Source organism: Pongo pygmaeus, chromosome 10 (genome assembly GCF_028885625.2).
Source record: "Pongo pygmaeus isolate AG05252 chromosome 10, NHGRI_mPonPyg2-v2.0_pri, whole genome shotgun sequence".
Taxonomy (NCBI): domain Eukaryota; kingdom Metazoa; phylum Chordata; class Mammalia; order Primates; family Hominidae; genus Pongo; species Pongo pygmaeus.
In genome coordinates, this window is record NC_072383.2 from 45271519 (window position 1) to 45296619 (window position 25101).

Genomic DNA, 25101 nt, shown 5'->3' on the forward strand with positions numbered 1-25101 from the left:
CTATAGGTCCTTCAGTTTACAACGACATCTGCAGTCATTCTTTTCTGGGAGTATCTTAGAATTCTGACTGTTTAGGGGTTAGAGAAGGTGGCGAAGAGAGGAGCAGTATGACTATAAAGGCATGGCACAAAGGGAACCTTTGTGGTGGTGCCATATATCTGTATCTTAATTGCGGTTGGGTTATCCAAACCTACACATGGGATAAAATAACACAGAACCATACACACACTGTACCAATGTCAATTTCCTAGTTTTGATACTGTATACTACAGCTAAGAAAGATGTAACCACCAGAGGAAACTGGATGAAGAGTACACTAGATAAATAAATAGTAATAAGTAAATAGTAATTTTTGTAAAAAGAAAGAAAAAATAAAATCCTGGCTGTTTTAGCCACCATTCGCTGAAAGAGGATTACAGAAAAAAAAAATTACCTCATTAACTAAAGAGCTATGTAATTAAATGTTTATTCCACATAAAATCATGTATAAGAGAAAGACACAGGTCATAACTCTACGTTATGTTTCACTTAACCCATGATTATCAGCTAACTCCCACAAAATTTTACTCAAATATTAAGAAGCAAATGACCAGATTAACTTACCACATCAAGTTTTGCCCACGCCTCATAATCGTAAGATTTTATCCTGTTTTTTGTGTTTTCCTCTTTGGTTTTTTTGGAAGACTCTTTAGCTTTGCCTTTTTTCTTTTTCCTAAAATTCCCATTTCGAATAGGAGGTAAATTCTAAGGAGGGAAAAAAAAAACACAAAGTTGTGAGTATTATGCTCTGTTACTCTTTGTATAACTAGCTATGTTTAAAATTCTCACTATATTTTCTTCTAAGAATTTTTTTAATTTTAAAGTGTTTAAAAAGACCAATTTACCACCTTCACTTATAATAATTATACTTGAAAAGTTTAATTCATACTTTGATGAGTGTTGAACATTGTTCAATCACAAGAAAAAAGTTATTATCTAGAAATTCTAATTATACCTTTAATTTGCAATCCTAAATTCAACCTTCAAAAACGACCTATCTTCAGCCTTAGTACGATGAACCAGCAGTAGTGAAAAGACAAACTGAACTGCCTCCATATTATGTACAGTATGAAAAACCCAGCCATATTTAAATGCACTGTCTTAAGAAAAACTTTTGGTTGAACCTAGGTACTATCTGCATTTTTATGCCAATATGGTATGTTAATATATCATTAGTTCATAATCACACATATTATTTTTATACACACACACCTCTACATATTTTATGATGCTAGTCATTTATTTACCTCTAAGTATTATCACATGATCATCCCTTCAGTAACTACTCACTAAGCCTTAAAATATGGTAATATATTTAATTATTACAAAGACTTTTTGAAAAGCAGAATTTCTAAAAACATTGACAGTGGGCCGGGCACGGTAGCTCATGCCTGTAATCCCAGCACTTCAGGAGGCCAAGGTGGGTGGATCACTTGAGGTCAAGAGATCAAGACCATCCTGGCCAACATGATAAGACCCCGTCTCTACTAAAAAAAAAAAATACAAAAAGTAGCTGGGCGTGGTGGTGCACGCCTGTAGTCCCAGTTACTCAGGAGGCCAAGGCAGGAGAATTGCTTGAACCCAGGAGGCAGAGGTTGCAGTGAGCCGAGATCGCGCCACTGCACTCCAGCCTGGTGACAGAGCGAGACTCCATCGCAAAAAAAAAGAAAAAAAATTGACAGTGAAGCAACTCACTTCAATTTCAGTATTTTCACAAAACATTTTTAAAAGTTATGCTTTATTTTTATAAAAATAGTTTTGGTGGATCTTAATTACGAATTCTTAATTTACCTCTTCAGGAACACCATTCTGTCTTCTTAGTTCCATATCCTTTTGTTTAATGTCTTTTTCCCAGTTTTCTAAATCCCTCATAAAGTCTTGTAATTCTTCTGCATTTTGTTTCACTTGTAGTTGTAATTCGATTGCTTTATTTGCTGAAGTCATTATGGCCTGCAGAATTTTGAACAACCAACTTCTGATAAGAATAGGCCTATTTGGTTTATTTTTCTGAAAGCTAGCTAATTATCTTTTACCACTTCATAAGTGGCCAAGATACACGGACAGAAGAGAGCCAACTGACGCCGAATAAAGAAAAATCAATAGAATACTTTAAAAATAAATCAGTTGCTGAATCAACAAATGAAAAATAGACAAGTTTAAGCATCCTTGAAAGGCAACATTAAAGAAAGGCAATGGGGAGAAAAATCACTGAAATTATCAAGTAGCCTGTGGTAGCAGACAGGCTGCTCATCTTTGGAGTTGAGCAATTACCTCCTTTATTTCTTTTTCTTCCAACATTTAACTTCTACTATGTGAAAGGCCCTGAATCAAGATTTAGGGATGCAAAAACAAGACAAGGTCCCTTGTGTAGTGGAGAAGAAAAAAATACATAAAGCACTAGTAACAAAATATGTTAGGCAGGGTTTCTCAACCTTGGGATTACTGACATTTTGGGCCAAAAAATTTGTTGTAAGAGTGCTGTCTTGTGCATTGTAGGAGGGTTGGCAACGTTTCTGTCCTCTACCAACTAGGTGCCAGGATTATCCCTTCCCCTCATGGACTGTGACAACGAAGAATCCCAGACAGTGCCAAATGTTCCCTGAGAGGTAAAATAACCCCTGGTTGATAACCCTGTGTGAGAGGTACATACAGATGCTATGGAACTGACTGCAAAAAAATAGGCATGGATCAGATGGTAGGGTGGTGGAGTCAAGGAAGGAGTCCCCAGAGGTGTTGGAACTTTAGCTGGATTTCAAAGGGGCCCGCCAAGTGACTAACAGGGAAAGTCACTTGGCAGGCAGAGTGAGGAATTATGAGGGAGAATGAAAGAAAAGAAAATTAAAGAGGTGGACATGGGACAGACTTGAAATGGCAGGCCATGAGGTCTGACCTATATTCTGAAAGTTATGTGAAACTATCAAGGTAGTAAAATAAAAAGAACTTGATGATTGACTAGACTGAGGTGTTGGAGAACAGAGAAAGACTCAAACAGTGGCCTAGATTTCTGGCTTGGGACCCTGGTAAGATTACTGATGCCATTTTGACTCAAGAAATACAATGTTAAAAGGAAAAGAGGCATCAAAGTTGGAGGGCAAACGGAAAGTCAGATTATTTGTTTGGGATATGCTGAATTTGAGTGCTAATGGGGCGAGGAGATACCCCGTAGGTAGCTATATAGGAATAGAGATAAATTCTGGTGTCACTAGCATAAGGTAGAAGCTAGAATCAAGGATGTGGCCATGTTTAACCACTGTGACAACTGGGGAATGGGGTGAACCTGGAGAACACTAAATGGAGAAAGAGATGCCAAGGAAGAAAAAAGTAGGCAGTAGCACCTAGACAGTTGGGAGGAAAACCTAGAGTGTACTGTTACAGATGACAAAAAATGAGTTGAAGAAAGTGAGAGAGGTTAGCAGTGCCAAATGCCACAGAGGGAAAGAAAGTGCATTATATTTAGTCATAAAAAGACTATTCAGAATTTTTGGTTTTTTTTCTTTTTTCTTTTTTGAGACAGTCTCGCTCTGTCGCCCAGGCTGGAGTGCGGTGGCGGGAACTCAGCTCACTGCAACCTCCACCTCCTAGGTTCAAGTGATTCTCCTGCCTCAGCCTCCCGAGTAGCTGGGATTACAGGTGCAGGCCACCACGCCCGGATAATTTTTGCATTTTTTTTTTTAGTAGAGACGGGGTTTCACCACGTTGGCCAGGCTGGTCTCGAAATCCTGACCTCAAGTGGTCCGCCCGCCTCGGCCTCCCAAAGTGCTGGGATTACAGGCGTGAGCCACCGTGCCTGACCTCTATTTAGAGTTTCAATGAGATTTTTTTTAAAGGGTGGAAGGCCAACCACGGTGGCTCATGCCTGTAATCCCAGCACTTTGGGATGCAGAGGTTGGAGGGCAGGGGTAATAGCTTGGGCTCAGGAGTTCCTAGATCAGCCTGGGCAACACTTCGAGACTCCCATCTCTACTAAAAACACAAAAATTAGCCAGGCATGGTGGCGGGTGCCTATAATTCCAGCTACTCAGGAGGCTGAGGTGGGAGGATCGGAAGATCGAGGCTACAGTGGGCGGTGATGGGCCCACTGCACTCCAGCCTGGGACCAAAAAAAAAGGAGGGGGGAATGAAATGAGTTAAGTAAATGAGATTATATGGAGATTACAGTACATTTGCCTTTGACAGTATAAGACTTGTTCTTGAGCATAGTCTGGGGGAAGAGCAACAAAGTAAAAGATACAGGAAAAAGGATGAGTGATGGGTCAAAATCTCCAAAAAGGTAGAAGATTCAAAGCTTTAGGCGGAGGGGAGATTAGTAAGGTGGGAGGGAGAGAGACGGAATTAGAAAAACATTTGTTTAGGACAGTGAAAAATACCTCACTAAGAAGGGACAGTTGCAGATGCAGATAGGTCTTCTGACTCATAGCCTCAACAACTAAATTAGGTTTAAGCTTCTTTCAGGCAGTGTCCATGTTTGACCATATATGCACAACTCATTCAAAAACAAAACTAGTACAACACTTTGTTGGGAACTCAAATAAATGAATAAAAGAGCAACAAGTCAGTGAGATGCTGACGCGGGTTAGATGCTTTTCCATTTCACCCATCACCGCTGCTGCTCGAGCAGGCCCAAAAACTCTCCCAGGGACCCTGCGATGGGGCAGGGGTGCGAGCCAAGAATCAGAAACTTCCAGCGCTGGGGGTATCAGTTTCACACTCGCTGTCCCGGCGAACACCGCACACCCACGCCGCAAGGGGGCGGGCCCCACCGCGGTCTTTGCGGGAGGGCGGCTCTGCCTTCCCGAGCACCGCAAACCGCAGCAGGGTGGAGGATCCGCCTGCAAAGCAGAGCGCGCAGGCCCGGGTTGCGGGGGCGAGCCCCTCCGGGAACGCGCGCCCCGGAACGCCGCTACCCTGGACACCGACGCGCCGCCTCAACGCGCGCCTCCACCGCCAGCCCTAACCCGCCCCGCCTCACCGGTACCCATAACCACTACCCCTCCTCCCACCGGCCACCCCAAGGATCTCCTACGCTGCTCCGGGCAGCGAGAACCGCAACGCCCGCTCACCTGACCAGGCCGTAACCCGCCGCACTGCCACCCCCTCAGCCCCACAGCGACTCACGCCGAGCCCGGTAGCGACTCACGCAAAGCCCCGCCTCCTGCACTTCCCCACAAGCCCCCGCGGCCTCGCCCCGCCCCCTTTAGCCTGGGCTTGAGCGCGCGCAGGAAGTCAGCTTCGTGACTTCCTTCTCAGGATGGAACCAGCTTGGTGGCTTGAGGGTATGTAAAAGCAATATTTGAGCCTTCTGCCTGCTTCCAATATGACTAAACTTAATAGGAGATAACCCAAAAACTGCAGGATCATCCTGATTTTCTGATCTCCAAAACAATAAAACCTTGAATATTTCCTTGGATTGCCTTCAAACAGTTTAATCCCTAATATTTACCTTGCTAATGTCTGACCTTTGTGACATTAATTTGTCTGACCTTTGTGAGTATAATAACCATGTGAGAAAGTTACTGTTTTTCCACCATGAACAGACTACTGTCAACTGGTAATCCTGGTAATTTTAGGGGATTTTTTTTCCCTTTAAGTACTGGTATTTGGCAAACTAGTCCTTCCGTCCAACTCCTCGCATCTTTTGCAAGTAAACTCCTTTTCTAAGTGAATCTATCTCTGAGTCTTTCTTTGACATGTGCCAATGTTACAATCTGTCTTTAGATATGCTCTGGCTTACAGAGAAAAAAGAACGAAACTTTTAACACTTTTTGCTTCTGCTTCCCGTGTGAGGGAGTCTTCGTTGCAATGACAACTCTTAAACGAAAGCAAAACAAAAATAATTGTAGAAGTCTACAAAAGGAAACACAAACAAATGAAACTTTCCATTTAAAACAGGACTGTAACCTCAAATATCCTCAAAATCCAGATCAGTGGTTCTCAGTCTTGACTAAACTTTGGAATCACTTAGGAAGTGTATACATATACACGTGTGTGTGTGTGTATATATACACACACAGTATATATATACACAGTATATATATGTGTATATATGTGTATATATGTATTTATGTGTATATATGTACATATGTGTGTATGTATGTATATATGTGTATATATGTATATGTATATATGTGTATATATGTATATGTATATATGTGTATATATGTATATGTATATATATGTGTATGTATGTATATATGTATATGTATATATATATACTGATTTCTGTGTCCTATCCCCGAGATTCGGATGTAACTAGTCTTGAGTGAAGCCAATCAGAATTTTTTAAAGCCTAGGATACAGCTGTGCATTTGAAGCTGGAAGCCACTAACCCAGGCGCTGATCAATGAAGAACTAGGCTGGGGTGCTGTCTTACAAGGTCATATCATTAGCACATCCTTCCCATTGCTTAATTATTGGTATCTTTTTTTTTTAAATCATAGTAGTCAAATCATTAAGTGTACAACAAAATATTTACTAATGAAATGATTCTTTGGTTGTATTAGGGAGATAGAGAACTGACTTTTAAGAATTTTTTTATTAAGTATTTAAAAGCAAATATTGATTTACTGGTGTTTTTAAAAAAAGCAACCACATTTGTTTTGTTAATTCTAGCAGAGTTGATTGAGAAGAGAGATAAGGGGGCTAGCTGGCTGCTCTGGTAAAACCTCATAGACCCTTAGGTGACCCCTCTTTTCTCTCTCTTTTTCTCTCACAAACCACATAATAATCAGAAGTAGCTTAGTGAATATAGAGTCAAAGTGAGAAAAGTTAATCAAATGGTTTTGATGGTCATCATCACCTTATTCTGAGGCTCCTGCTGTCCCACAAAACCTGTGCCTGCAATGGCAGCCTTCTCTCCTGTGAGCTCAGACCTAGGCCACCTTAAGTTCTTTCCTAGATTCCATGCAGACCTTCCCACTTCTATTGGTAGTTATCTTTAAATGGATTTCAACAAAATGTGTAAATATTGCCATTCTTTTATGTCTGTTTTATTCCTTTACTCCAGTCATCTCAGTTGAACTTATCATTAATACCTGAAGAGTTATTTTCAAAGAGACAAACCTCTTTATGTGTTTTATGTGTTGCAATTGTAATGGTCAGTGGAAATAAACAGGAGTGTTTATTATCGCAACAATAAAATACTGCAATTAATGATTGTAAATGCTATTAATTTTAATATCCAAAACAATTATTGGGATCTTTCAAATAGTTAGAGTCTGACAGTTAATGTAAATCTTAAGAAAGGAAGTATTAGCTAAGTAACTTTAGGAAGAAAATGAGCCTTGGGACTTCCTGTTATGGAGATACTATGTTAAGTTTGGTTGCATGTGACAGAAAGCCCAAAATAAGAGTGGCTTCAACATGAAAGATTATTTTTCTTTCATGTAAGACTGAATATAAGCAATCCAGGATTAGTGTGACAGTTTCGGTGTGAGACCCAGGCTCCTTCCTGGCTGCTCTGTGGTCTTCAGCACATGGCTTTCATTCGTGGTTCAAGCTGGCTGCTCAAGCTCCCACGATCTTGTCTGAAATCCAGTCAGCAGAAAAGGGCAAGAGTGGGAATAACGGTACCCCCTGCCCATTAAGAATACTTCCTTTCCATGCCATTGGGGAGGACATAGACACACGCCTACTTCTGGTTGCAAGGGAGGTCAAGAGTCCGTCCTCTTGACAGTCATTTGTGTACCTAAAAACTGAGACTTCCGTGAATAAGGAAGAAGAGGAGAGCAGATACTGAGGGGTAACCAGCAGCCTCTGTCAGGGGTCTTAATAAATATTCTTTAAAAAATAATGAATGAATAAGTGAGTAGATACTACTAGAAATCCAGGCTCACTACAACATGAGGAAAAGGGTCGAATTTTGCAGTCCTGATTCTGCTACTGACTAAGAATGTGGCTTAATCTGAGCCTCAGTTGTCTAGGTAAAATTAAAATGGTGAAGATAAAAATACCCACCAGAGTGAGAAAATGAATATAAAAGGACTACTTAGCACAGCTTGGGACATGGTAACTAACAGCTTAACAAATGTTAGTTCTTACCTTTCTCTCCTGCAAAGCTAAGGCCCAGACCCTGGAATACAGTACTCTCTCCTGCATTTCTGTCTTTCTGTCTCCTACTGGACTACCTGGAAGACCTCTGAAGAGGCCTATGAAGAGCACAAGTACTGGGCACCAGTAGTTGAAGGTTAAGGCTGATAGCAGGGATAGTAAATTGCCTCTCCCAGTATAAAATTAAATCTGTAAAATAAGTGAGACAATAATTACTATAAGAAAGACTAGCATGTTATTTCACATTCCTTATCTCACAACAATGGTAATATTATCCCCATTTGACTGGTGAGGAAACAATCTGAATAATTAAGAAATTTGCTCATATGGCCAGTAAGCAACAGAGCCTGGCTAGGTACCTGGGCAACATGACTTCAGAGCCTGTACCTGTTACCCCTGTGCTCTACTGACTCACTGTCTTGCCTATTGACCGTGAACATCTCTGGGAAAGGGCAGGACAAGGCCCTGTTTCATCTATCTGCAGTCTATAAACTTGCCCGAGGTATCTCTTCATACCTGACCGTTTTCTAGCATTGTGGCTTGAGTAATCTGTTTACAGATAAGAAGTCTTTCTGTATCTCTTTAGCATCTCCTCTTCCCCCAGTGTGGTCAACCTCTGCAACCACAGAAGCTATATCCAGAAATGTCCTTATACTCCTGTGTATTTGATCAAGGGGACTGGTTATTGGGGGGATGGGGACCACCAATCTCCATTTACCACCCCCGCCCCGCTGCCTCACTATCTGTATGCAATGATCCTTCCACTCTTCATATTACAGAATTCTCTTCCCCTCTTGGCTAGAGAGATGTAGTGAGTCAACAGAGACTTCATCCAGATACCACATTCTTCAAGCCATTCTGAAAAGACTCTAGAGCAAAAGTATCACTGCCAGCCCTGCTCCAGGGAAAAGGCAGGGAGACAGACATTGGAGGGAGGCCATATACAAAGAAGATGCTCATTTCAAGTTTTCTTCAATGACTTTAATTGGAAACTTGAACCTTCTAAACCACAGTTCACACCCAGCTCTGTGGTACAGCATTTAGTTCTCAGTGGGGTTGGGGGACAAATGCATAATTGAGGTTAAAATAGGGAACTACAGTCTCTCTGGTCTCGTAGAGTTATTCAAATTATGGCTGCTGGATAAGCCTTAAAATAATTATGTTAATGACACCAAGCTATGGGTTCCTTCTTCTTCTGATGCTGAATCATCCTCCTATGAGGAGAACTCTTTCAAAAAAAATTGGGGATCAAAATACAAGTCTGTGGCTGCACTAAACATCCACAAGTGGGAAACTTCTTGATGCAGATACTGAGCTGGACACAAAAACACTCAGGCCTGGAGAAGGCCACCCCACCTCCAGCCCATTCACTGCACCAACCTATTACCCTTCTCCATTCAGCATTGGAGTTCTCCCAGACTCTGTTCTGAGAGGATCTAACTCTAGAAAAAACCAAAGGCCCTTGCTTGATTACTGTGGCCTTACTTCTTTGAGGACCCCAACACAGGGCTGAGTGGTAGTTTACAGAGCTGTGTATAATAACAGCCATTATAGTAATCTTGAATTTATATCAGCTGTTCTTCCTAAGAACAATTGAAAACACCTTCACAGTAAAAATATCAGGGTTTGCCCTCTCACCAACCCCAAAAAGAGGAAAGTGGGCAAACCCCTTCCCTTTACATTAAAGGGAAGCATGAGGCCTGGTGAGGTCAAAGGACTTCTTCCTAGTTCCCCTACACATCAGGGCAGAGAGCTATGGAGGGCTCCTACCTTCTCTGCCTGGACTCTGTTTCTTAGTCAACATTGCCAGAATTCTAGAGGATAAAGGTTTGACTGTTTATCCACATTTTTCTAATTTGTACATTTTATCTCTTTCCCATGTGGGCACTTTGGGATTTAGGAATGCTTCTCATTGCTTTGAGATTTGGTGATCCCTTCCAGTCCTCTCCCTCTTCTCTCTAGTCCAGAGAAGATAGCACTTCAGTCTCGCAAGAGCCCTCATGCCCCTTTCTGGCTCGAAGTTGATTAGGTGGAAGACACTATGTAGGCTGTGGCGATGTACTTCTTGCCATTCCCATAGGTGGACTTGTCCCAGGTATATGTCCGGACGGCTAAGGGATATCCTCCCAGGCTTAACTGGCACCTGTGGGGGAAGAACCTGAAATCAGAGGGGCTCCCCACTTCACCCTGCCTCTCCCTGGGCTGGAAGGATCAAGCCCAACCGAAGCAGAAGGGCTCCATTCTGCTTAAACAGCCTTAAAGACAGAGCTGGCACTGCTTTCTTCAGCAGCTGCTTCCAGCTCCCCATGTGCAAGGAGCCATTTCAAAATCTTTGCCTTATTTCTTCTCTTCTTAAAGAATGCTGTTCCTCATCTTTCCCAGAGCAATATTCCAAAATCCCAGATTCTGGAGGTGAAATCCTCAGAAATTAAACGTTTGCTTAAGGTTTCAGAAGTGGGAGAACTCAACGTGTCCGAATGTTAGAGAACTTGAGGCCCAGTGGTTCCTAATGGTACTTTCTGGAGCTCTAGGTTCCCCTAAGTAGCCTCAGGGGACAAATAAAGATGCTGAGAGCTCTAGGACAACTCCATTTCTATTTCATATATTAAGGTCCTACATAAGATTTCACTTTGGGGGAATGAGGGGAGATAGTTTTGCTGCTAAGATGAAGTTTGGCAGCCACCAAACCAATCCAAAAACTTAATTGTTCAAGCAAGAGAACTGAGGCCCAAAGCACAGATTTGTCCAAGCCCTCTCAGCCTCTTTGTGGCAGAGTCCAGGTCTCTTGACTCTCTGATGGCTGAGGACAGCCTGCAGCCCCAGTCTGCCCCCCAGGCCTGGCTGTCCCCATTCTTACACTTTGCCTGGCCTGGCGATGAAGCACAGGGAGTAGAGTGCAAACTCAAACTCAGGGCTGCTGCCGATGAAAGCGGAGCCCACTTCCTTATAGTAGCCGTCCCAGTTGAACTGCATTGCCAGCACATCGGGGTAAGAATCCCACTGTGGAGGGAAGGGCAGAAAAGGGGGTCTGGTGAGTGCCACAGAGTGGAGTAGAACAGGTGCCCAATGGCAACAGTCAGACGGTATTTATTGAGGGTCCATTAGGGGCCTTTGTGAACCTTCCAGGGAGACTGGATTCTTTAAATAGAGGAGGCAGTCTGCCTTGCTAAGGTGTCTGAGCCCACCCAGACCCTCTGCCTGGAGCTGCCAGTGTACATCTACCAGAAAGGCCAAAATCACTATCCATAGGATCCATCTCTGGATATCAAGGACATCACTGTTCCCAGTGGCCCTCACACATGGAAGAGAAGGATCATTTACTGCCCCCAAATTATTTCCTGGTACCGGGCAGCAAAGGTTTCTGTCTTATAAAGTGTATGAAGTTTAGCTCAGACTAGCCAGGTTGAAACTTTCAGCCACATTCTAAGGAAACTGAGGCAGGGAGTAATTGCATATCTTTGTTCTTCCCTCTGAGAATCCTCTCCAGGCCCCAGGCTCCCACCCCGATATGGTGCCTCCTGCCTCCTGTCCCCTGCATTTCTAGAGCCTTCACTGTTTGGAAGGGAATTCCAGTGTCCTGGCTGGCTAAAGTGGCTGTCCAGCAGGTGAGGACGTGATAGTCACAATCACCTGGGGCTGCCCCCTGAGAGTCAGGCTGAGAGACAAGTCGACAGTTTGGAATGCAGAGTGAGAGCAGCAGGATATCTGGGCGCTGACAAGGCTTTTCCAGCCCGTGTACTCACAGGCCCATCGTAGATGTGACTGTAATAGTCAACCAGACCCTCCTTCTCCTCCAGGTAGAAGCGGATCCAGTTATGGAAGCCGGTAACCTTGCCTTTTTTGACCTCACCTATAATAAAGAGTCCAAGATGGATAATCTGGGCTCCTTCCCCACCCTCCCCTCCAATCCCCTTTCTCCACCCCATCAAGCCTTCCCCCTTCTCCAGTCTCTGACTTCTAGCTGCTTGGCTCCTTGCTGTGAGTCCCCAGAGTCTCTCACAGTCCTATCTCTCACCTCAGGAAGGCCCCCCTTCTGGCTCAAGCCCTTGGGAGAATCCTTCCTTCTGGTGATCCTGATGACCTCTCTCAGCCATTACTCCAGCAGCAAGCCAGGCTTGGTGGGAGTTTTATGGGGTAGAACAGGGGGGAACCATGGCCCTCTTGGGAAGCAGCTGGCCAGGCACTGGAAGCAAAGGACTGTTCACAGGTAGGCAAACTTGCTCCCAGACGCATGTCTTGTCCTAGATGTACCCCCTTGGGAGCCCCAGCATCTGGTCTTCTTTCCCCCATAGGTACTCCAGAAAAGACTGTTTCTCAGAATGGCTCCTCAGACACCCCCCCCCCTCCCCCGGCCATATGGGCAGGGGAGAGTGCATGGGTCCCTCCCTGCTAGTTGGCTGGACTGCTGATTAATCCACACCCAGGGCTGCCCTGCTCCTGAGCAAAGCCATTCCTCTTCATCCCTCCAACTCTTTCTTTCCAAGAAAAGTGCTCCCACCTGAGAAGACATGTTCAAAGCCACTCGAGTCCCCCTCTTCATTGCCTCTTGAATAGAGCCCAAACCACATGTTCTTCAAGTCATAGACGAACTCTTGTTCTGAGCCATAGCGATCTGCAGAGATGAACGCAAAGGGTTTTGGAGAGGGGAGGCAGGGCCAGATCCTGGGAGCGCTAAACAGAGACCTGAAGAGCTACTTGCTCCCACACGTCAAGAAACACGTGTGTTCAATCAACAAATGTGTTCGGCTGTTTATTCAATGATTATCTGTGGGATGCCTATTTTGTGCCAGATCCAGATCTAATGGCTGAGGATTCAGCTGGGAATAGCAAGGACATGGTCTCTATCTATATTACATTCCAGTGGAGGAGTCAAATAATAAGTAAACAATAAGAAATATGATTTCAGATCAGTGATATGAAGCAGAGTAGCCTGTAATGATGGGAAAGGGCTGGCACAATGAGGTGGGGGGGGTCTTCTAGAAAGGAAGATCAGAAAGGCCTCTGTGAGAAGGTAGCACTGATCAGAATGCTGAAGGATAAGGAACTGGCTACACAAAGATCTGTGGGGAAGATTCTTCCATGTAGAGGGAACTGCAAGAGAAAAGGCTCCAGGCAGACTTGAGTTTGCCATTCAAAGAACTAAAAGAAGTCAGTGAGGCTGGAGCAGGAGGGGAGAGTGGTAGGAGAGGAGGTTTGAGAAGCAGCCAAGGGTCAGATCCTTCAAGCCATGGCAAGAAGGTCAGATCTCAGGCAAATAGAAATAAAACAAAAAATGTTTTAGATTTACTAATTGCTTTCTGTCCACCTAGTGCCTGCCATTTTAAGTGCTTCCAATGTAACACTGAATCCTTGTTTTGAATCTTCGCATAAGCTTGGTACTAATTATCCCCAACTTAGAAATGAAGAAACTGAGACAAAGTATAAAACTCATGCAAGATCACAGTTACTGAAAGGTAGAGACAGCACTTGAGTCCGCTCAGTCTAGCTCCAGAAACCAATCTCTTTAACAACTCTATAGCTTCTTGGTAGTGCAGAGCCACTGAAGGATTTTAAGCAGGGGAATTATATGATAGGAGCTTTTAAAAGATCACCCTGGCTGTGTATGTTAAAAAGGCAATGGGGTGGTATGAGTGGAAGCAGAGAGACCAGTTTTGAGGCTCATGCTTTGTCCACGTAAGAAGTTGATGGGGCTTAGATGGTGGTGTTAACTCCGGAGGAGGAGAAAGAAGCAGTAGGCCCAGGACATATTTTGAAGTGGGAGTGATGGACATTACATTACTGATGGAGGAGATGGGAGTAGGGAACTCTGAGGTAAAGAGAACAATTAAATCTAACTACTAGGCTTTTGGCCTGAGCAACCGGATGGGTTATGTTGCCATTTATGAAATGGGGAAGACCCAGAGAGGAGCAGGTATTTTTGATGGGAACCAAAAATTCTTTCTACACTAAGTTCTGTAGAATATCGGTTAGATAGCTAAGTGGAGATGTTGAAAAGGCCCTTGGGAAAGTTCAGGGCTGGAGATTTCAATGAGGGAAACATCAAAGATTGACTGTTTACTGCCCACAATTTTATATGGTGAATACAAAAGGAATACCAGACATATTCCTTCCTTTCAAGGACTTAAAACACATTTGGAAAACAAGACTAAACATACATGAAATAACAGAGAATGGTTTCACACACTGAATAGCTCCCCTTACTGAGCAAGGACTGAGTGCCAGGTTTTCTACTAGGTGCTTTATAAGCAGTCATCCTCAAAAACGCCATTTCAAAGGGAAGTCCCAGAGAGGTCAAATAAATTGCCCAGGGTCAAGTCACTAGCAAGTGGCAGAGCCAAGATTTAAACCAAGTCTCTCTGGCCCAAGGCTATTGTGGACCACACTCCAAACTCTGCAGAGGTGCCAAAAGCCAGAGTGAGCTGGGGCAGGTGCAGCCTTCACAAATGCGGTGGGATATGAACTATCATAGAACTTTAAGGATAAGTGGGATTTGGACAAGGAGAGAGGTGAGGAGAGAGTAAGTAACGGGACAGCCTGACCTTGGCATCGGAACCCTGAGTTCCAGCCCCAGCTCCGCTTCCAACTCATTTGTGGCCTCAGATAAGTCTAGCCTGTCTGGCCTCCGTTTCTCTCATTTGAAAAGCCCTTGCTCAGTCTAGACCTCCAAGATTCTCTTGTGTGTTTACTATGAAGAGAACGCCAGGGGGCAGCACAGGATTGCAACTTCTTCATAGAGTCACTCCTGTGTCGCTGTCACTTTACCTAAAAACAGTGTCACCAACTCTTAAGGAAGGCAGCAGCTCTGAGCCAAGGCACTCTCAGGGACAACGAGGGAAGACCCGGACAGAGCCACCCCTGAGACAAAGCCCAGCTGCCTGGAGTTTGGGAAAGGAATCTGCAGGACAGTAACAAACAACTCCATGCCAAGAAGTCCTGCGGCCAAAATCTTTTTTGGTCTGACTCAAATGTATCTCTATCTGGAGGCTTTCCAACCACAACTCTTCCCGATAGGACTTCCCTCTCTGAACCTTTGTTGATTTTCTGATGTTGTTTCCCCAGCCAAAAGGTAGACTCAGCCAACCCAATTCCTGGACTTTAGTGCAGGAGGAGGGAGTAGGGTCAGCGACTCTACCTGTCTGAAACATGGTGCTGACTCCAGGATCGCGGAGGTGGCTGAGACGTGCCCTGGGTGGGGGTGGGATGTGAGGGGAGGCTCACACCCGGCAGAGAACCCTGAGACTGTAGTAGAGGGTGGGCGTGCATGAGGCAGTTAACATGAAGTCAAAGGTGGGTTGATTTCCAAGCCAGCCAGCCAGCCAGAGGATGTGCCAGCTCCTGGTTGGGTTCCTAACCTCTCCTTGGCTTCCCCCTGGCCTCATCCCTCATCCCTCCCAGATGTACACTGACCTCCACAGAGTCCCCACCGCCTCCTCACCTGCCCTCCTAACCTTCCCCTCCCCCGCCCACCTGGCTTCCCTCAGACAGACTCATGCGCCCTGGGGCCTGGGGGTGCTCACTCACTCTGGTGATGGAGGAAGCTGTAGAGCTCCTTCATGACTGCTGTCTTCATGATCTCTCTGAGGAAGGCATCCTGCTCGGCCAGCTCCTGGGCACTGAAGTGCTCCCCGTGGCCTGTCGCCCTCTGGTAGTTGTTGAGGAGGTTGATGAAGGCTGCATAGGTGGGCTTGGAGAACAGCTTCTCATTGACATAAGTGAAAAGTCTGGGGGAGGCAGAGGGGAACCCACTGAGAGCCCCAAACACAGGGCAGTGACCCCTCCAGAGACTTCTAGACAGGCCAGGAGCAGACAGGCGAGGGCTGGGTTCAGGAGCCGAGGGGGCACTTCGGGTACTCTTGAAAGCCACACATCAGGTCACTTTTCTTCCACCTCATGTTTTGGAAGAGCTGTTCTATCCTCAGCCTGGCCAATCACAGAAACCCTCCCAACTGGATATCCACAGTCCCTCAAGATGGCTTTGTCTCTGGAGACCTATTTTTTTTCTGCTCTCCCTTTGATCCTGCCTGACTTGAGGATAAAAGAGCTGAGGCATCAAAAGAAGCAAGGATAGGGGCAAGATTTGGGGGGTAGAAAGAGGAATTGTGGGAACTCACGGCTTTGGGCAGCGATCCACTTGGTCTCTGGTCTCTGACGGGGAGATGCAGTTTTGGCTATTGAGAATGATGTCTTCCTTCTGGGCCTTGTTGGTGTCTGCCCTGTAGATCTTCTCAGAGATGCTTTGAATCTCCTCTTTGGTTATGGCATCACTGCTGTGGGAGAAGCCCTCTGGGAGGAAGTGGGAGAGGGATGGCTTCAGAGCCAGAGGGAAAGGGGGGCGGGCAGAAAATTATCTGTGTGCATCCCCTCCTGGGCACCTTCAAGAAGCTGGCATGGAGGGAGGGGGGCCACAGTTGGACACCCTAGTGGTGGACAGGGGTCTAGAGCCTAAAGGACCTGTAAAATCACCACACGGCATTGCCCACAGGATGTCCCCCGCCCCTTCCCCCTAGAAGGGGTCTCACACTTGAGCATGCATCAGAACCACCTGGAGGCCCTGGTAGAACAGGACAGTGAGTCCCACCCCTAGAGTTTCTAATTAAGTAGGCCCGGAGTGAAGCCCCAGAGTTTGTGTTTCTAACAAGTTCTCAGACATTGCTGAAGCTGCTTGTCCAGGGACCACGTGTTGAGAACCTGCTCTAAAGCCCTTCTGTCTCTGCAGCTTAGCTAAGGGAGCAGAAGACTAACCATGGCCACTACACAGGCTCTCAAAATCCTTGCAGCAGTTCCCAAACTCTTGGCAGCGGGCATTGCAGTGACATTGGTGGTGCTTGTCAAAGGCTTCGTAGCAGCGGCCCTCGCAAGAGGTGGGTGCCGAGTACAAGTCTGACAAGAGAGGGGTGGTGTGTCCCGGGCTGACCTCTAGAGGTCGCTCTGAATGCCCCACAGGCTGTCCCTCCCTAGCCTGGCTCTCTTCACTCTGCCCAGTAAAGATCTCCAGGGAAGGAAAACAAACAAACCTAATTCGTGCACACCCTTCACAGTCAGGAAGTCCTTTCTGATGCCCAACTTTACTTTCTGGCCTGCTGTTTTTCTAATCTTCTCATTCTAAAAATAAAATCTCTTCCACTTCCCTCTCCAGGCCTCAGGCTCTCTTTCCTAGCTACCCTCCTCCCATGGACCCCAGGCTGGCTGAGCCCCCCAGGCTTCTTCCTGCCCAGGTTCCCAGAATCCAACAAGCCTCTCTCATCTGGCTGAGGCCTGGGCCTGGTGCCACTGCCATGGCCGCCCCTCCTTGTCACCCTCATGTCCCTCTTGCTTTATCTTGAGGGCCCCCCTTTGGGGAAGCAGGCTCACTGCTGGCGAGGGCCTCTTCTGTCTCTTCCTCCGGCTGTGGCAATGGCTCTGACTCTTTGTGGTCCTCTGCAGGTAGATAGAAAAATAAAGTCACCAACAACCTGAGAATTCCCCTGCTGCTTGGTTTCTGGTTCTCTGCTTCCCCAGCCTCAGGGGACAAGCAAGGGCACTGGAAGCAAATTCTGAACAGGGACTGGGGTCCAATGGACAGGCACCAAATAATGCGGATGAAAACAGAAAATGGAAGATGTTTCCAATGGAAGACACATTATAGAAAACCTATAAAGAAGGAAAATAATTTCCCCAGGTGACACATCTGGATTGAAAACTCTGATTTTGGTGATGAAAACTCTGATTTAACAAAAGTTGACAGATCAATAGAGCCTTGATGCTGTCCTAATGACAAAGCCCTCACTTAGGAACATCCTGAACCTAGAAAAACTTCTCATCAGAGTTCAGGGTAAATTCTCAGGGCCTCAAGGAATAAGAGCTGTTTCCTGAGATTCCAACTTCCCTTCTTTCTTTGCCCCACTTGGAAATGGCCACAAAGACCGCGTCTAGGGAAAAGGCATGTTCAGAAAAGCATATTCCTATTGCTGCCCCTTTCCCTTCACCTGCAAGTTGAGTGACTGTAGCTCAGCTCTGGGTGGAGAAGGGTGGATTTGAGGTTGGGGGTGATGCAGCAGGGAGAAATGTTCCTGGGGACTTTGAGTTCCTCTCTCATCACACAGTGGAATAATCCCCCCAGCTCCCCCTCCACACACCCAACAAACAGTACTGTTACAAAGTGATTCAGAATCTACTAGTGAGTTTGCTGGAAAGTTATTACCATCAGAACTACCAGTCAGGTTATTCTTCAGTCAACAAACATCTTCTGATCACTTACTATGTGTCAGGCTGTGTTCTAAGTGCTGGCAATCCATAGAGTTCTGAATTCAGCCACATTTTATGCCAAACAAAATTTTGTGTGCTGAGCTGGAATCCTAACCATCATTTCCAATATGTTTTTCTATTGGAAAGGGGTTGCAAATCAGAAACTTGAAGATGAAATGGCTAGTACGCTGGGTATTGCCTTTATCTTGAATGCCAGCCTGATGGTCCAAGGTGAACAAGCCTTCCTGTGTTTTCTGAATGGTAAGAAAAAGTGGGGACACAAGGACAGGAGAAAAGGCATAGGCTCTGATTCCGGCTGATCTCGGCCTGGGTCTCCCTGCCTGGGGAAGGAGGTGTATGTGTGTGTGCTAATATATATATGGTGCTGATGTATAATACATATGCTTATATGGTGATATGGTTTGGCTGTTTCCCTCCTCAAATCTCATCTTGAATGGTAGCTCACATAATTCCCACGTGTCATGGGAGGGACCTGGTGAGAGGTAATTGAATCATAGGGTCAGGTTTTTCCTGTGCTGTTCTTGTGATAGTGAATAAGTCTCATGATATCTTATGGTTTTATAAAGGGCAGTTCCCCCGCACTTTGCCTGCCACCATGTAAGATGTGTCTTTGCGCCTCCTTTGCCTTCCGCCATGATTGTGCGGCCTCCCCAGCCATGTGGAACTGTGAGTCTATTAAACCTCTTTTTCTTTATAAATTAGCCAGTCTTGGGTATTTCTTCGTAGCAGTATGAAAATGGACTAATACATATGGTGTTTTTGTATAAATTGAAAAAAAAGCTTCCATATGAGTGGAAGCAGCTCTGTGGGTGCTTAACTGGCCACCACCTTTGGGCAAATTCAGAAAACAGCACTCCTTTCTCTCAGCAGACACAACTCTTCACCAGGGCACAAAACCTGATGAGAAGGATACAGACTGGATTTTGGTCCAGCTTGCTGCTTAACTAGGTTCTCTTGTGCAATGCACAACCTGTGCAATGCACAACCTGTGCAATGATTATGCAGTGAAATTGATGGCCATTACCTAACGTGGCTTCAGTGACCATGTTTTCAAAACTGGGAGTCAGAGTGCATGGCTTGACAGCAAGGCTTTGTGTCACAAAGCAGAAGATCATTAATCTGGGAGTTGACAACATTGGAAGCACCTAAACAAGTTGATTATTCATACAAGATTTTTTTCAAGTATTCATTTAAAACTATGCAGTTAAAGGTGGTGCATGTCCTGTTCTAATTGGTAGGCTGGAAATGATGGTATGGAGAAGTTGCGCCACGTGGTCCCTTCACTAGAGGAAGAGTGGTATGAATCATGTCCGTCACTGTGACACCGTGCAGTCTTCCTGGCGGTACACAAGTTGTGAGAGTTTGCTACCATTTTTACATTTTTGTGATTTAAAGTGTTGAATAACAATTAATGATGTCATACATACTAAAATATTATTTTTATCATTTTACCCTTTTTTAGAATTTGGTACTTAAACTTTCAAGATATTGTTAATACTGATAGTTCAGACAGAAATTCTAGGTAAATGACATCTACTGTATTTTAAGTTGGGGGCATCCTAGAAAACCTGAGAAAAGTGGTGGCCAAATTTCTGACCCTGCCTCTGTCCCTCAGTGCTTTCTGTCCAGACCCTTAGAGCCCCTGTCAGTCCTGAACACTGCTCTGGCCTGCTGGACACCCAGGTCAGTGGCCCCTTAGACAGGCTGGACGTGCCTTCGTCTCACAAGGAGGCTCACCAGTACACAGATGTTCATAGTCTTCACAGCAGTTCCCATGCCGGAGACACCGGCGGTCACACTGGCAGGCAGCATCCCGGTTAAATTTCTCATTACATCGAGATGCACAGGATTCCATTTTTCCTATGGGCAGTAAAGGTCACAAACTCAGCTCTATGGAGACCCTGTTCTCCCCAAGGTGCCTCCTGCAGGAGGGTTCACAGACCAGGGCAGGAGTGTACCCGGCAGGGAAGGGCATTACTCTCTGCAAAGGAGAAGAACATCCACAGCCTCCCATGCACAGCATAAGCCTCCTCCCCACCACCCAACACCCACCAAATATTTCAAGGCTCGTCAAAGAGACCAGGATCACAAACCCAAATGCCTATTTGAGTTAGGACCATAACATAAACAAGTAAAGAAGCAGGGTATGAGGCAGTAGGAAGAAATGGAGACCGTGACAAACGAGAGCAATGCTCCATCTGAAATTTGCAGCTGATGCTCAGCTCTAGCCGATTGTTGCCATGTTGGGATGTGGGCTCAGTGTTGCCAGAGCCTCCCCTTTTTTATTAAGATAAATCTTCATTTTTATGTGAAATTTTCCAACCTTGTAACACTTTAAGCACACCAAAGAAAGAGGTCTGTGAACTGGGTGTAGCCCACAGGCCCCCTTCACCTGTCATGTCATACTGCCCCAGGGATGTCCCCTGCCCCTGACCCTCCCCTGGCTCTTATCCCATCCCTGTTATGTTCTTTGCTTCTTTGCTCTTCTCTCCCCTTCTGGTCTTCTCTGCACACTCTTTCCCCCTGTGTCACATCTTTCTGTTCTTTCCCGTCTTTGGAGTACATTCAGATGAATTTATGCTCAGGGTGGGGAATGAGGCGGGTGCGGGTGAGAATTGGGCTCTGGCATAGCATTCTATTGTGTAACCACAGACCACATCCCCCACTGCAGCCAAATGGTTTGCAGAAGCAAGCTTTTGGTTGCAAGGGGCATAAGACAAGACATTTTGAAGGAACAGTGGAAACCCACTATCCACTCTGGGCTTTAAGGGTGATAACAGAGTCTTTGTTGATTTGAGATTCCTGAGGTTTGGATTTCACGAACGCTGGGTTCAGAGGTCATACTGTGGGTTACAGAGAACGTCAAGATCAGAGTCACAGTTACCATCGGCATCAGAATTTGTATCAGTGAGGAAACTGAAACCTAATTTGGACCAGCGTTGGGGTTAGTTAGGTTAAGAACTACAGTTAGGATTTGGGCTTGAGTTAAATTAGTTGATAAGTTAACAACTTTGTATTGATATTTGGGTAAGGAATAGGAATAGACTTAAGATGACATTCGGGGTTGAGGAATGTGTCAGGATGAGAAAAAGATGAATAATCCCTGTTTTGTTTGGGGGCTTGGTTCTGGTTATGATTCAATACAGGTATAGTATCTTAATTTAAGCCTGAAGTGGGTTAGAGCTTAAATATTAGAGGTTGGGTTTAGTTACCAGTCCCTAGTATTAGATTCTGGGATTAGGGTTGATACTGTGTCTAATGAGGGACAGTTCAGCAGAGAGGTTAAGAACCTAGACTCTGGTGCCAAACTGCTTGAGGCTGGAATTCTGGTTCTACTGCTTTCTAGCTATGTGATCTTGGGCAAGTTATTTGAACTTCTGTGCCTCAGTTTTCTTATCTGTAAAAGTGGGATGATAATGGAGCCTGTCTCATAGAATATTTATAAGAATTAAATGAGTTAATATGTGTAAAGCACTTAGGACAGCAAGTGACACATAGTAGTACCACAGAAGTATTTGTTAGGTAAATAAACGGTGGCAATATTTCCTGCTCATCTTCCAAGTGACGAGTGTTCAGACTGGCTGGAGCAGTCTTCCCTGTGTGGTGGCCTTGTCGACACACTTCAACTAGCTGGCACTCTCCCAGGGTTTCAACAGGGCCATCCCTTGGGCTGGGTTGTCAGCACATCTGTGTTGCTGGTTTCCTGGCTGACTTCATCACTACAGGTCTGTATTCTTTACATCAGAGAGGCATTGGGTCAAGGTTAACCCGGGTCCTCAGACAACTTCGCATTGTCAGGCCTCCAAGGTGGCCAGGAAGGCAGGTTTCCAGTCCCTAAAAGAGACCAGGCCCAAGGCCACTTGTTCCTTCAAGCCCGCAGGAACTCCTCTTGAATGTTAAATGATGCTCCCTTGGAGCCTGAATGCAGAGATCTTAAGGAGAAATTTTCAGCCCATCAGCTCCCTGCTCAGTCAGCCTGGCAGTACACCCAGAATCCAAAGGGAGAGAATTCAGGCAAATCAGGACAATGTTTTTAATGGGTCAAATCAGCAGAGTCCAGGGAAACAATTCACTTCATTCCAGCAGCTGGCACCAGTTGAGAAGGGTTGCAAGCGAGCAGTCAGCTGGACGTGCAGGAGAGCACCCCCACTGGCCCAAGCTAAGTGGGCTTTTTCATCTCTGCTCAAGAACTTTGTCTCCAGCAAGAGCCCCATGCCAGCACTTTCTCACATTTCTCTGTGCACTTAGTCTGCTTCAAGGTGACCTTGGGATTTGACAGTGGAGGGCAGGGGTGGGAGGAACTTTTCCTCATAGGCACTTTGCTGTGACGTTCTGGGGACACTCTGATGAGTAACTAGTCACCCTAACAACTCACTCCAGCATCCCCACACTGCACCATTAACACCAACACTCTGAGTAAGCCTTGCTCCCCAAGCCAGGTGCCTGAATCACTGCTGTAGTAACCTGTGCCCCTTGTTTCTCTGCCTCACCTCTCTGACTCTCTGCCTTTCTTCATCTGAGCCTTTCCTCTCTCGGGTTCAGATTCTCCCTCCATTCCCCCATGAAATGCTCAATTTCTCTGTACTTTCTAAGACTTCAATATGCCAGAACAGCCACTCCCTATCCATACTGGCCATCAAGAAAGCTTGCTCCCAAGCCTGGGTGGACACAGTGTCCCTGTACACTGGCGCTCAGCCCCTCTGATGACTGGGACATCCTACATATCTGTACCTCTCAGAAGGCCCCAGATGCTGTTTCCATGGAGACCTAGTCAACCAAGAAGCCTCACCCCTTGGACTAGCTTCCTGCCTCCATTCACAACCAAAAAAAATCAACCAAGGTTCTCCACAGACATCCAGCTCATAAAGGAGGACCTGAGGCTGTCAATGATTCCCCATGAGATTCATATTCTTGCCTCTCAGTTCTGAGATGTTGGGATAGTATCAACAAGTGCAGAGCCTCTTCCCTGCCACCTTAGGAAGCCTCACACACTTGACCTCACTTCCGCATCGATCCCACAGCCGAAGCAGATACTGCCCTCTGACCCAGCAGCAAGAGCTCCACCTGCACTTCTAAAGCCACTGCTACCTCTGCCCTCAGGGATGTCCCCCCAGGAACCAAATATCCAGGGTTGCTCTCCTTCCCTAAGGCTGGAATATGCCAAGCCCGCTGGCCACCCCAACACATTAAGCCCCCAGGTTCCACCTTCCTCCCCACCAACAGGGCTGAGGCTGGTGGTTCCCAGGCCTACCTTCATGCTCTCCCACTGCCTCTCCACCCACTAGGGCCCAGGCAGAGCTGGTTTCTGGTAAGGTGCACTATGTCATCCATGGTTGGGAGGCACAACTTCCTCTTCCAGGGGTTTTCAATTTAGAAATCCCGTAAGGGTCTCCTTTCCACAACCCAGTTGGAAATGACCCCAAGTGGAAGTTTCTCCCAAGAATATTTATAGTCATAATCATAGCGAATTTCCAATTCACTGAGATCTCACTTTGCACCAGGTGCTTCTCATACATTATTTCATTTAATCCTTTCCACAGTCCTACACAGGAGCAACCCAGTGGAAGGATTCTTTCTCCTGTGGGCAGAGGAGGATTCTCCCCACACTCTTCAGCTCAGCCCCTCCCTTGGCACTCCTTCCCACCCACCCACTAGCTACCAATTAACACATCAGCACCAGCATTTTGCACAGTTACTAAACAGGAACATAGTCCTGTTCCTCTGCCAGTCCCATCCCCTGGACCTCTCATAACTGTGGGCCAGGTCCCTTCTGTATTCTTTAATTCTCCTAACACTGCAACAGAGATCCATTCCTCTGACCCCTGTACAGCCCCAGATAGGACATGGCCCACCTCCTGGTCAAGGGTCCTTTCAGTTTCCTCCTAAGCCTGCCCACCTCCTAAGGCTGTACCCAAAGAAAGATCACACCCTAGACAACCTCACCTGTCACCAGGCAGTGGAAGGAGTGACCAAGGGCAGCCAGGCCACTCAGACCCCGTGGACCCCAGCCCTAGCTTTATACCTTACAGTGGCCCCAAACAACAAAATACTGGGGAGATCAAAAGTCAGGCTGGACTAAGGGATGTTTGGGGCTGATCCTCCAAGATGTCAAGAAGGGACTTCCATGAAATCAGACCATCAGCCCTGCAACTCTCTCCACATAGTCCAGTCCATTCTGGGAACAACGCCTGCACCCTCAGACAAGGACAACCCAAAAGTGCTCTGCGGGTTTAGGACAGAGCTCACCCTCCCTTGTCCCACGGCCCTGCCCTCTACCAAGTTCTCCAACTCTCTGCAAGATCCCGCCCCACCAGCAATCCCATGCCCGCCAGATAGTGACTTACCAGCCCAGGCCAGGCCGAACAGAACGGCCAATACCAGGGAGATGCAGGCCCTCATGGTGCCCAGTTGGAGGCCAAAAAGGGAGTGGCTGTTGGACTTTCACTAGAGTCAGATGAATGTCACAGCTCTCAAATGAGCCTTATTCCTCAAGCTGATCCTTTTAAAGACACCAGGACTTGTGGAGCTGGTGTCTCCAGATCCTTTCAGGAAGAAAAAGGGGAGGGAGGGACCCTAGATGGATAGGAGGTGGGGCCCTACAGCTGTTTGAAGCCTGAGGGAAGGTGACTAAGCAGGTAGGTAATGCCAGATGTTGAGAACAGGTAATGCTAGCTGTTTGCAGCTTAAAAAATAGGTCATGCAGGCAGGCATACCAAGATGGGTCCAGTTTGGAGGGTTCTTTGTCCAAATTAGGGACACCCACGGGCTGAT

At 46.0% G+C, this 25101-nt stretch overlaps 2 protein-coding genes across 4 annotated transcripts in view; both read right to left on the reverse strand.

The window, feature by feature from the left end:
* RPAP3 (RNA polymerase II associated protein 3) overlaps positions 1 to 5234 on the reverse strand; it is a 43620-nt gene extending 38386 nt beyond the window's left edge. The window contains exons 1-3 of one of the 2 annotated variants that reach the window (XM_054443056.2): positions 5100 to 5234; positions 1831 to 1989; positions 604 to 744 (exon numbers count right to left, since the gene is read on the reverse strand). In XM_054443056.2, the coding sequence (XP_054299031.1) occupies positions 604 to 744; positions 1831 to 1983 (294 nt within the window). In that variant the 5' untranslated portion in view covers positions 1984 to 1989; positions 5100 to 5234. The remainder of the gene's footprint in view (positions 1 to 603; positions 745 to 1830; positions 1990 to 5099) is intronic. The other variant, XM_054443057.1, reaches the window with a different exon arrangement.
* Positions 5235 to 7186: 1952 nt separating this feature from the next.
* Positions 7187 to 24853, reverse strand: ENDOU (endonuclease, poly(U) specific). 2 transcript variants are annotated; one of them, XM_054443058.2, is made up of 10 exons: positions 24675 to 24853; positions 20068 to 20190; positions 17437 to 17502; positions 16828 to 16965; positions 16197 to 16368; positions 15607 to 15806; positions 12584 to 12697; positions 11829 to 11935; positions 10943 to 11085; positions 7187 to 10228 (listed from the first exon to the last, which is right to left on the reverse strand). In XM_054443058.2, exons 1-10 carry the CDS (start codon positions 24727 to 24729, stop codon positions 10111 to 10113), a joined length of 1236 nt encoding a protein of 411 aa, XP_054299033.1. In that variant the 5' UTR covers positions 24730 to 24853; the 3' UTR covers positions 7187 to 10110. The 2 variants fall into 2 exon arrangements, with proteins under 2 accessions (XP_054299033.1, XP_054299034.1); XM_054443059.2 differs by lacking the exon at positions 16828 to 16965 and having other exon boundaries at positions 10022 to 10228.
* Positions 24854 to 25101: the final 248 nt, after the last annotated feature.

What these genes read in the sequence shown, in the direction of transcription:
- ENDOU (XM_054443058.2), bottom strand. Translation starts at nt 24,729, where the DNA reads ATGAGGGCCTGCATCTCCCTGGTATTGGCCGTTCTGTTCGGCCTGGCC. An exon ending in AGAAGAGGCCCTCGCCAGCA is followed by an intron (nt 16,966 to 17,436) that starts GTGAGCCTGCTT and finishes CTCTCTTGTCAG; the next exon opens with ACTTGTACTCGGCACCCACC. An exon ending in GTCACATCTACGATGGGCCT is followed by an intron (nt 11,086 to 11,828) that starts GTGAGTACACGG and finishes TTCCCTCCACAG; the next exon opens with TGGGATTCTTACCCCGATGT.